This window comes from Pongo abelii, chromosome 23 (assembly GCF_028885655.2).
Source record: "Pongo abelii isolate AG06213 chromosome 23, NHGRI_mPonAbe1-v2.0_pri, whole genome shotgun sequence".
NCBI lineage: Eukaryota > Metazoa > Chordata > Mammalia > Primates > Hominidae > Pongo > Pongo abelii.
The window spans coordinates 44034678-44046960 of NC_085929.1; the positions used below are offsets into that span (position 1 = coordinate 44034678).

At 54.1% G+C, this 12283-nt stretch overlaps 1 protein-coding gene across 4 annotated transcripts in view; it reads right to left on the reverse strand.

Annotated features, from left to right (window-relative positions):
• The window catches only part of CARD10 (caspase recruitment domain family member 10), a 56601-nt gene that overhangs the window by 15161 nt on the left and 29157 nt on the right, over positions 1–12283 (reverse strand). For all 4 annotated transcript variants that reach the window (XM_054543390.2, XM_054543391.2, XM_024240159.3 and 1 more), the window contains 6 exons: positions 11275–11600; positions 5533–5730; positions 4031–4186; positions 3333–3458; positions 1698–1889; positions 163–297 (listed from right to left, as the gene is read on the reverse strand). In XM_054543390.2, coding sequence (XP_054399365.1) covers positions 163–297; positions 1698–1889; positions 3333–3458; positions 4031–4186; positions 5533–5730; positions 11275–11600 — 1133 coding nt within the window. The remainder of the gene's footprint in view (positions 1–162; positions 298–1697; positions 1890–3332; positions 3459–4030; positions 4187–5532; positions 5731–11274; positions 11601–12283) is intronic.

Here is a 12283-nt window from a genome sequence, read left to right on the forward strand (position 1 = left end):
CCTGGCAAGGAAATGGTTCTGGGTGAGCTTCAGTGAAGTACTTGGCCTCCCTGCGCCTCAGTGTCCTCACCTGTGAAATGGATCCTTCAGAAAGCACTCTCTACATTAGGAATAATGCTATAGCAGTGTCCCCCCTTATTTGGGATGGGGCAGTTGTCTTACCGAGTTGTGAGGCTCAGGTCCCCCCATGACAGTGGCCTCCCCAGTTGCTTCTGGGCCTCCCAGAGGGGAGGGGAACTCGCTCAGGCTCCAAGTGCTGCTGAGGTTGGAGCACAGGGAATGGGAGGAGGCACAGGCCTGGAAGAGGGAGAGGAGAGGATGGAGGTGAGCAGTGCTAGGCCCATGCCAGCCACAGTCCTTTACTGAGCACCTGCCATGTGCCAGCACAGGGACAGATCCCTGTCCTCAAGGAGCTCACAGCCTAGAGGGGGAGACAAACTGTAAACCAGCAGACATGTGAACAAAATAGCCCCAAGCTGAGACAATAACAGAAGGAAGGTGCCCGGGGCATGGAAAACACACAAAGACCCCACCCAGCCTGGGAGTCCAAGTACTCTCCAAAGAAACTGTGGTTTGAACTGAGAACTCAAGGGTATATAGGCGCTAAGTAGGTCAAGCTGGGATGGCCCAGGCAGACCAACAGCATGTGCAAAGGCCCTGAGGCAGGACTGTGATGCATTCCAGTTGAAAGACTGGAACCCACAGAACCAGGCGAGAGGACAAAAGGAACCCCATCCGCAGGGCCTCTTGGCCATGAAAAGGGACTCTGTCTTTACCAAAAAGCAAAAAAGCCACTGGGGGTTAAAAAAAAAAAAAGTCATGGATTAATGCTGACTTTTCCTATATTCCTCCGAGCCCCAGTGCTTCAAACACCAGGCCTGCGGAGCTCACTGTCAGGCAACTCAAAATAAGAAAACACAGGCTGGGCGTTCGCGCCTTTAATCCCAGCACTTTTGGGAGGCTGAGGCAGAAGGATCCCTTGAGGTCAGGAGTTTGAAACCAGCCTGGCCAACATGGTGAAACCCCCATCCCTACTGAAAATACAAAAAAAAAAACTTAGCTGGGTATGGTGGCAGACACCTGTAATCCCAGCTACTAGGGAGGCTAAGGCACGAGAATAACTTGAACCTGGGATCCAGCCTGGGCGACACAGCAAGATTCTGTCTCAAAAAAAAAAGGAAAAAGCAGAGCTCCCGGCAGCAGCCTAAGGACCATGAACCAATTTACAACGGGTCTGGGACTCCAGCTCCAGTGCCAGCTGGCTGTGTGGCCTTGGGCAAACCCCTGACCCTCTCTGGGCCCTGCGCGACGAGAGGATTAGACCAGCTGGTCTCTGAGGGATGCTTAGGCCCATGTTAGTCCTGACTAGCTGGTCTCTGAGGCCCAGGTTTTGCATTCTAACACGCACACAGGCACTCAGGCAGCCAGCCTTCCCCAGTTAAATGCAAAGACCAGCTCCAAACTATTCTTAGTGTCCCAGAAGTAACCCCAGAAACTCAGAGACCAACATGCCCCGCCCCGCCTGCTCACCAGTCCACACCCAGCCCAGCCAGGGTTCAAGTTCCCACCCCTAACTGAGGGCTCTTCCCACTTCCCCCAAGCTTCCTCCCCTGGCTGAGGTCTCCCACCAGGGCCGGCACGTTCCCAGCCCTGGCCAAGAGCTCCTGCCAGGACCCCCACAATCTTGACCTGCTCACCTTGAGGCAGGTGCCACCCTGGGCCCGCTGCAGCTGCACCTCCAGCAGAGCCTTGGTGCCCTCCAGGCTGGTGAGCGTCGTCAGCAGCTCATCCCGCTCCGCCTCCAGGCCCCGCACCTGCTTGCGGTACTGGTCCTTCTCGATGAGGCTCTGTGAGTACTGCAACTGGATCCGGTCACGGCTCTGGATGGCCTAGGGTTGGGGGAGGGGAGGCAGCAGCTGAAGGAGCCACCTTGGCCCAGCTTTCCTGGTTTATGACTTGGAGAATGGGGACAGTAAGGAGAACGGCAGCTATCACTTACTGAGCACTGTGTGCCGGGCCCTGAGCTAAATTCTCAGCTCATTTAAATATCTTCACACTAACTGGCTAAGTTAGATACTATTAATATCATTATTCTCATTCTGCAGATTGGGGAAACCAAGCCAGGAGGGACAGAGCTGGGATTCAAATCGGGCAGTCCATTTGCAGAATCCAGGCTCTCACCATTTCACCAAGAACTGAAAACTTTTCCACGAGACCTGCTATGTGCCAGGGGCTTCACTCCCAGCATCCCAGTCAGTGGAGAAGCCAGGAGTCAAACCTAGCCCACTGCATCCACAGTGAAGACCAGGGGCTCCAGAGCTGGGCCCATGGTCCAAACCTGTCACCCATGCCTCAGAGACAGCCGGGGGCAGCCCCATAAAATGCAGATTCCTGGGGCCTACCCCAGACCACCTGAATCAGAATGTCCAGAGAATGAAGCCCCAAATTTGCACTTTCAAGCTTCCCAGGGGATTCTGAGGGCATTTCTAATATGCAGACTTCGGCTGGGCATGGGAGCTCATGCCTTTAATCTCAGCACTTTGGGAGGCTGAGGGAGGTGGATCAGTTGAGCCCAGGAGTTCAAGACCAGCCTAGTCAATATGGTGAAACCCTGTCTCTACTAAAGATACAAAAATTAGCCAGGAATGGTGGCGTGCCTGTAATACCAGCTACTTGGGAGGCTGAGGCAGGAGAATCACTTGAATCTGGGAGGCCTCAGTGAGCTGAGATTGCACCACTGCACTCCAACCTGGGCAACAGAGCTAGACTCAGTCTCAAAAAGTAATAATAACAATAATATGTAGACTTCAACTCCTCTAGTGGGATTCACACTTGGTTAAGGACAAAAACCTCCTGCCCTTCCCCGCTGCACATGGAACCTCACACAGGGAGGCTCAGGGGCCTGGTGGCACTGGCTGGAGGTCCTCAGCCCACCCCACAACCTTGGCAGGAGACAAGGGTCATAGTGCCCAGGGACTGAAAGCCAAAACTTTTGAGAATTTCTTCATCGGCTTCTACTTGTAAGCACCTCCTCTGTGCTGGCCTTGTCTTTGAGATGGAGAGAACAAGGGATTCAGAAATGAAGACACCAGGACCAGCTTCTGTAACTGCCACAGGAGCTCAGATGAGGCCAGCGGGTCCAGGGTGTAAGGTTGGTATCTCAAGGGCTCCAGGTCCCGTCTGGTTCCCCCAGCCTTTGTGCCCCATCCTAACCCACCAGGGAGCTGCTAACGTCTCTTTCTACCATTCTAGTCCCCTCCATTGCTCCTTGTCTCCTCCCATATGAGAAGCAGCAACTGGCCCAGGGCCTCGTACACGCAGGCTGGGCTCACCTGGTCTCGCTCCTTCTCAATCTCCTCCAGTTGTGCCAGGACAGTGGCCATGCGGTGCTTGTACAGGTCACAGTCCTTCTGCAGGGTGCGGTGCTTGAGCCGCAGGTCTTCCATCTCCTGCAGGTACTGAGGGTGGCACGGGGCGGGGTCAGACCACAAGGCTGGGGACCACAAGAAAGCTAACCAACAGGCGTCCAGGAGGGCCAGTGAGAGACGCTCACCAACAGTCTGAGACCCAATAACAAGTCCCCTCCTGCCCAGTGGAGTGGTCTGAGCCACTGACTTTACCTCACAGGCCCTCAACTGCCTAATCTGTGAAATGAGAAGAATGATCATCATTTCACCCATCCGGCCACCCTTGGCCTCCCCACTCAAACTGCAACCGGTCCCTTCCCCAGCTCTGCGCCTCCCATGGCGCTCATCGCCTTTGACTACATGAAATAGCTGACATGGGACTGTGTATCTCACATACTGCCGGTCTCCCCTGCTGGAGTTCCCCCTTAAGGAAAAGGCACCTTTGTTTTGCTCACTGCGGCGTCTCAAGCGCCTAGAAGGGTGCCTCCGTCAACATCTGAGAGCGAATGAATGCATTTCTCAGCACGGCACCTGCGTCAAGCAGATGCTCAGGGAAGGTGTGAGCATACTGGCCCTGCCTGACACCCTCCCCCACAAGGGGCAGGGCACGGGCAGGGCCCCACCTGGTCGCGCAGCTCCTCGGCCCACTGCAGCTCCCCCTGCACGGCATGCAGCTTCTGGCACAGCTCCTGCCTGCTGTCCTGCGCCTCCCGCCAGTCATGCTCTAGGATGTCCAGCAGGATGCGCTCGGAGCCCGGGGCCCCTGGCCGGCTCGCCTCCTGGGGATCACAGGGCAGGGCCACCTCAGGGTCTGGCTAGGGGCCCACCCTGGGTGTGGGAAGGAAGGGGACATGCAGCTCTCAGCCCTCCAAACCCACCTGACCAACTCTGCCATGCTGGCCCGGGGCCTCAACCCTCTCTGCATCTCTGTCTCCCCATCGGCAGAGTGGGTGTGGCCCCACAAGCCCTACCCACGCTCCAGGGAGCATCTGGGGTACAAGTAAGCTAATAAGCTAAGTGGATGAGGGTGTGACTGGACAAGTTCAGCCAGGATTATTCCTACAAGCACCGGGCACATACTCGTGCTCTGGCCCTCACCCACCATCCAGGGCAGCAGACGGCAGCCATTTCCAAGGCCTATTCCCACCCCCATGACTAGGGATCTTCAAGGGGCTGAGCCTGGCCCATACAGGTAGACCCTGGGCCCAAGATCTTGCCCCCAGACCCACACCCCAGCCAAGTGCCCCAATCCCATGAAACGCACTGGCTCCCATCCCCCACTTCCTGTGTGGAACAATGGCCAGGAGGCAGGCCCATGCAGCCGCTGACCTGCCACTGACCTGCCGCAGGACACTAAGCAAGCCCTGGGGCCACCAGGCCACACCCTCTACAAATCAAATTAAAGCTGGGGCCCTTTCCCCAGAAAAATGCTCACACTCAAAATCAGGGGGACAGTTTTAGGGAGTCTGGGGACGTTCTGGAGGCTGCTCACACACCCTAGACCAGACAACCAGGGACAGCCACGTGCTAAGGGCCCTCAGCTCAGAGCTTCAGGCAAGAGGCTAGCGGGACTCCATCCAGATCTCAGATTGCTGGTTCTGAAATCCTCAACTTCCCAGGCCTTGGGAGAATAAGCAAACAGCAAGAGGGCCTGTTTTCTGGGTCTGACCCCCGCCCCCATTCCATGTCCACGAACCCCGGCCCTAGTAACTGCTGCAGGCCCTCCTGACCTCCCCCCAGCCTGTGCCCATGAGCCCTGGCCCTGGTACCTGCTGCAGGCCCTCCTGACCCCCACTCAAGCCCCATGCCCACGAGCCCCAGCCCTGGTATCTGCTGCAGGTCCTTCTGATCTCCCCCAACCCCCATGCCCATGGGCCCCAGCCCTGGTATCTGCTGCAGGTCCTTCTGATCTCCCCCAACCCCCATGCCCATGGGCCCCAGCCCTGGTACCTGCTGCAGGTCCTCCTGACCTCCCCCAGCCTGTGCCCACGAACCCCGGCCCTGGTACCTGCTGCAGGCCCTCCTGACCTCCCCCAGCCTGTGCCCACGAACCCCGGCCCTGGTACCTGCTGCAGGCCCTCCTGACCACCCCCCAGCCTGTGCCCACAAGCCCTGGCCCTGGTACCTGCTGCAGGCCCTCCTGCAACTCCCGCAGTGACGCCGTCAGCCGCTGGTTCTCAGCACGCAGCTCAGAGACGAGGTCCACATTGTCTGGCTCCTTCTCCTTCTCCTTCTCCTCTGTCCCAGGGGGCGGCCCCCTGGCCCTTCGAAGCAGTGCACACTCTTCCTCCAGCCGACTCACCTTGAGCTTGAGCTGATCCACCTGGAGCCCAAGACATGGGTCAGCCCAGAGGGGGACACACTGGGAGCCACAGGTTACAGGGGTGGGAAGACCTGCTCCCTCACTCCTGGGTGCCTCCCAGATTCCCAGAGAAGCCGAAGCAGGAGTCCTCCCCAGGCTTGTCTATGAAAACAGGACAGGTTGGACAGATAGAAAACAAACAGGGCTGAGGAAGGAGCAGTGGGTAGCAAGGCCAAGGACACCCTCCCAGGGGAATCCACTCTAAGAACTTGTGGGCGGATGTGCTGCATCACGACACACTGTCTGTCCCGCAGTTCTGACACTGACTCCCGTCAATTGAGCCCAGTATTCTTATGGCAGAAAAGGAGGAGGGCCGATCATGAAGAAGGGGGGCCAGGCACAGTGGCTCACGCCTGTAATCCCAGCACTTTGGGAGGCTGAGGAGGGCCCTCAGCGGATCACCTGAGGTCAGGAGTTTGAGACCAGCCTGACCAACATGGTGAAACCCCGTCTCTACTAAAAATACAAAAATGAGCTGGGCGTGGGGGCACATGCCTATAGTCCCAGCTACTAGGGAGGTTGAGGCACGAGAATCATTTGAACCCAGGAGATGGAGGTTACAGTGAGCCAAGATTGCGCCACTACACTCCAGCCTGGGCAACAGAGCAAGACTCTGTCTCAAAAAAAAAAAGGGAAACCAGGCCAGGTGCGGTGTTCACACCTGTAATCCTAACACTTTAGGAGGCCGAGGCGGGCGGATGGAGACTAGCCTAGTTAACACAGTGAGACCTCGTCTCGACAAAAAAAATTTAAAACATTAGTTGGGTGTGGTGGTGCGCGCCTATTATCCCAGCTACTCAGGAGGCTGACGCGGGAGAATCACTTGAGCTTTGGGAGGTTGAGGCTGCAACGAAACATGATCGTGCCACTGCACTCCAGCCTGGGCAACAGAGCGAGCCCCTGTCTCAAAAAAAAGAAGAAGAAAAAGAGAGGAGGAGGGAGGGGGAGGAGGGAGGGGGAGGAGGGAAGGGGAGGAGAAGGGAGGGGGAAGAGGGAGGAGGAGAAAAAGGAGGAGGAGAAGGAGGAGGCGGGACGAGGGCAGAGGAGGAGGAGGAAAGAAGGAAGAAGAAAGAAACAAGGAGAAAAAAAAACAGGGTCAGACCCCAGCTCTGTCTCTAGCTCAGTGTGACCCTGGGCAAGTCATGGCCCCTCTCTGTGCCTCAATCATCTCATCTGTACCGGGGGTGTGAGGGGAGAGGAGAGGGCAATGGTTTTGAGAATTGAGGGTCTTATCTAGCCCAGGAACCAGATGCTCCCCCCAACAAGCCAACATCTCACCTCAACACACTCTCAGAGACTCAGACTTGGTCTGGTCCACCTTGAAATGAATTCCTAACACAGCCTCCACTCCAGAAGATTTGGCTGTTGGTTCATGTCCCTCAAGAGCTCCACGTCCAGGGTTCAGGTTTCAATTTTGCTACTTCTAGGCTCTGTCATCCTGAGCAAGTCACTTACCTTCTCTGGGCCTCAGTTTCCTCATCAGTAAAATGGGCCCAGTCAATCCCCTGGCCCCATCATTTGCCTCCCAAAGGTGTTGCAAGAATCAAACAAGACAGCAAGTGGGCAGAGGCCTCTAAACTGTGAAGCGCTACAGAGCTGCCACAGTGTGACCGTGGCTGTCTTCACAGCTTCAAATAAAATCCCATGCCCCTAACCAATCACCAGTTAGGAGTGTGCAGCCAGAAGTTGGCCTGGTATGGTGGGTGGGCAGCTGTGGGGTGACCACCAAGCTGGGAGCAGACGTGCATGGCCAGTTTGCTGGACTATGAGTGCACTCAGCCAAGCGTGATGCATGTGGGGTCTGAGGTGGCCAGACAGTGACAAGAGTGGCAGCAGGTGGCAGGACACAAAATGAAGTCATTGTTGGGAAAAGGTCACAATGACTTCTGGTGCTACAGTCAGGCATGCAATATTTGGTGCCCTAGGAGTCCCCTGGCCTCTCTTGGAAAGTGACTTGCTAGTCCCCCAGCCTTGAGAGGTTAGAATGGTATCCCCCCTCCACACACACACACATACACACATACACACACATACACACATACACACACATACACACACTGGTCTGGAGGCTGGGTCAGGCAATTCTACAAATTAACAGTCCACTCCTCCTCCTCCACAAGAGACTCAGAAAGAAATTCATGACTCCCGCATTCCTTTCCACTCACAAAACATGCTTTGTGAACAGCCAGAGAAAGACAGCTCATTACAAGGACAACTGTGGTCACACCCTCTCAGCAAACCACAGCCACACACCAGGGCCTCCTGCCTGACCCCTGGCCGGCCGGCTTCCCTGATGAGCTCAGAGGACAGGACACCTGGGAGTCTCCGACGAGCAACAGGAAATATGGATGCATTTAATCCCAGCGTACAAACTCACTGAGCACAAAATTATAGCGTTCGTTCCTTCAGTTTATGTTGCTTAGAAATAACAGCTCATTAAATTTGCACCTTATAAAACAGGGTATTAAATCCCAGCCGCCACACACCTGTCCATGGGAGGTGGGGACGCAAGCTGCCAAGCCAGGCACGATCAGCTGCTCTGTTCAGATCCATCTGCAACACCTTTGTTAATTTTGGAGCAGAAAAGCTCCAAACATAAATTATAAATCAAGGTAAATTTATAGTAGCTAAGTTTAATTTCACTTCTTTTTTTTTTTTTTTTTTGAGACAGAGTCTCGCTGTGTCGCCCAAGCTGGAGCGCAGTGGCTCAATCTCGGCTCACTGCAACCTCCACCTCCCGGGTTCAAGCAATTCTCCTGCCTCAGCCTCCCGAGTCCCTGAGACCACAGGTGCATGCCACCACGCCCAGCTAATTTTTTGTATTTTTAGTAGAGACGGGGTTTCATCACGTTAGCCAGGATGGTCTCAATCTCCTGACCTCGTGATCCACCCACCTCAGCCTCCCAAAGTACTGGGATTACAGGCATGAGCCACTGTGCCCGGCCAATTTCACTTCTTAGGTCCCTAAAATAGGAAAAAGCAGCCACTCTGCCTAGAGGCAGATAACCTGCAGACTACAGAGGCACCTCCAACCATCTCTTTTCCATCCCCCTCCCCTGTCCCAGCAGCCCCCAGCTGGCCACACACACAGGACATCTCCCAATCCCATCGCACCCAACCCAAAGGTAGGACAAGCCGTGCGGGCTGCAGCCCCTCCCAGTACCCCCAGCCCGCAGCCCTCACACCGTCCTCTCTAAGCAGCAAATTATTTCTTCTGAGAAAACCCTACAGCAAGCCCCATGTCTGTTTCAGAAAAAAGGGGAAGCCCTCTGGGTAAAGAAAGGGGAGCACGCCTACCTGCCCGCCACCGCCCCTCTGCAGTGCTGACAGCCAACTCAGAAATCCTTCAATCCGGCCAAACACAGTGGCTCATGCCTGTAATACCAGCACTTTGGGAGGCTGAGGCGGGCAGATCACCTGAGGTCAGGACTTTGAGACCAGCCTGGCTAACATGGTAAAACCCCATCTCTACTAAAAATACAAAAAAAAAAAATTAGCCAGGCATGGTGGCACACACCTGTAATCCCAGCTACTCAGGAGGCTGAGGCAGGAGAATCGCTTGAACCTGGGAGGCGGAGGTTACAGATCTCACCACTGCACTCAAGCCTGGGTAATAGAGCAAGACTCCATCTCAAAAAAAAAAAAAAAAATCCTTCAATCCCGGGACATTGGGAAAGTGCTCTAACCAACTTCTCTGTGCCTCAGTTTCCTCCTCTAGAAATGGGGAAGATAGTGTTGTCCACCCCAGCGTAGGGTGGCTGGAAAATTAAAGGGGTCTGTGCGTGGCAAGCACTGAGGATGGTATCTATAAAACACAAAGGCGTTTTATAATTGTTACGTCATCCTTAAATGTGATGAGGATGAGGAAACTGAGGCACAGAAAGGAAAGCCCTCCCCATGCCACGTGGTTTTTCGCAGTAGAGCAGGCCTGGGACCTGTGTCCCTGTCCCTGCCCACCACTCGTCAGAAAGCCTCCGTCTCCTGCCACACACCAACCAGGCCCTCAAACGATAGCCTCAAGGTCATCTCACAACCTCAAACCGGCCACCTACATCCTCAAGCAGGACCAGCGGCCTGGACCCTTCAACTGGTGGCCTCAACACCCCCATCAGGGCTCACCTCCCCAAGATATCGACCCACCTGGCGTGCACAAACCGAGGACTGGCACACCAGTGCACCCACATCTACAGCCTCACAGCCACCTGCAATGCTGTAGCCACGGCCCAAGGCTCCTGGGGTAGGGAGGCTTCAAACTCCACGGTCAGAACCCACTGTGCAGCCTCGAGCAACATGGCTGGAGAGAGCCTCCTGCGTGCCGTGCAGCTGGCACTGCTAAGCCCTTGACGTGGATCAGCTCATTAAATCCTTGGAACAACGCCCTGTGGCAGTCAAATACCAGTATCATCCCCTTGCTAAGTCCCAGTCAGAAACCAAGAAAGTGAGATGCAGTAGGAGGCACGGCCTCGCGTGCTGCTGGAGGGAGTCAGGTGAGACTTCCCCACACAGGGAGTAGGCGGAACAGCAGCGTGGGAAGGGGGCTGGCACTGGAGCCAGCCGCACCCGGTTCAAATCCAGGCTGTGCCGCTTCCTGGCTCTGTGACCTTGAGCAAGTCCTTTCACTAATCTGAGTCTCAGAGTCTGTATTTGCAAATGAGGACTTGGTGTATGGTGCTTTGGGGAGGATTAGAAGACATGATGTTTACAACCTGTGTGGCTCTTGATAACAATATCAACAACGGCTACTGATGACACAAGTTGTGAGCAGTGTGCTAGGGACTGTACATGTTTGAAACTGTGTCTTAAACTCACCGGGCCAGGTACGGTGGCTCACGGCTGTAATCCCAGCACTTTGGGAGGCCCAGGCAGGCAGATCACCTGAGGTCAGGAGTTCAAGACCAGCCAGGTCAACATGGTGAAACCCCGTCTCTACTAAAAATACAAAAATTAGCTGGGTGTGGTGGCTCAAGCCTGTAATCCCAGCTACCCAGGAAGCTGAGGCAGGAGAATCGCTGGAACCCGGGAGGCAGAGGCTGCAAGGAGCCGAGATCACATCACTGCACTCCAGGCTGGGCAACAAGGGTGAGACTCCATCTCAAAAAAAAAAAAAAAAAAAAAAACAACTCACCAAATCCTCATAACCCAACATTTCTCGGCCCCAGCCCTACCAACGTTTTAGGGTAGGTAATTCTTTGTTGGGGACTGTCCTGTGCCCTGCAGGGCGTTTGACAGCATCCCTGGCCTCTACACACCAGATGCCAATAAATCCCCACTAATTGTGACAACCAGAAATGTTTTCCAGAAATGGCCAAATGTTTCTAGGGGGTCAAAATCACTCCCCATTGAGAACCACAGTCAGAACCCAATGAAGTAGGTACACCAAGCACTAAAAGGACTTATCCATGTCAAAGAGCCAGCAATGGTGGCTCTGGGACCAGGCTGGCTGGCTACTATATTGCAAAAGCTGACCCTTCCCTTTCCTCCCCGACCCATCTCCCCAAGGCCTACCGCCAGCTGCAGGTCACGGCTGCGAAGTACAGCCGAGTTCTTCTCCTCACTGAGCTGTGCCAGCCGCATGGCGATCATGTAGTTCTCATCCTTGAGCCGCAGCAGCTCCAGGCTGCCCGCCTCCCAGTCCTCCCGCAGCCGTTGACAGCGCTCCTGAGCCTGCTGCTGGTCCCGCAGCCGCTGCTCCAGCCCTGCCCTCTCCTCCTCGAGCACCCGGCCCCGGGCCTGCAGTTGCTGCTCCCGCTGCAGCTGGCTCTTGCGAGCTTCCCGCAGCCGTCGCACCTCTGTCATCAAGAACTGGGTCAGGCCCTCAGGCCCCTCCTCATCTGCCAGGACAGAACAAGGGACAGAATAGGCAGCTCAGGCAAGTAAAATCCAGGAGATAACATACTGTGTCAAAAAACTCAAACCATAAAAACACTAGAGGGAAATTCTGGAATATATTTGTAGAATTTGGGAGAAGGGGAGGTCTTCCTAAACAACACACAAAATCCAGGAGTTATAAGAGAAAAAAGATGGACAAATCCATATAAAAATGTTTAAACCTTTGAAAAATGAAAGATGTAACAAAGTTAATAAGCAACAGAGTGGGAGAAAATATAACAAGAACTCAGAGCCATAATATATAAAGAGCTCCTACAAATCAATAAGATCAACAACCAAATAAAAATATGGACAAAAACTATCAATAGGCAAGTCCCGAAATAAAAATAGTTAATAAATACAGGAAGATATGCACCAACCTATCAACAATAATTACAGTAGCTACTAATATTTGTTAACTTCATTCTTTGTGCTAGACACATCTTAATCTTTATGACAACACTATAAGGTAGGTACTATTATCGTACCCATCTTAAAGACAGAAAAACTAAAGCACAGATCAGTTATTTACCCAAGGTTTAATAACTAGTAACCTGTGAACTGTATCACTCAATGAAATATAAACTTAAAACAGTAACATTATTTTTTACATATCAGAATGGCAAAAATGTTTAAACATGATCCC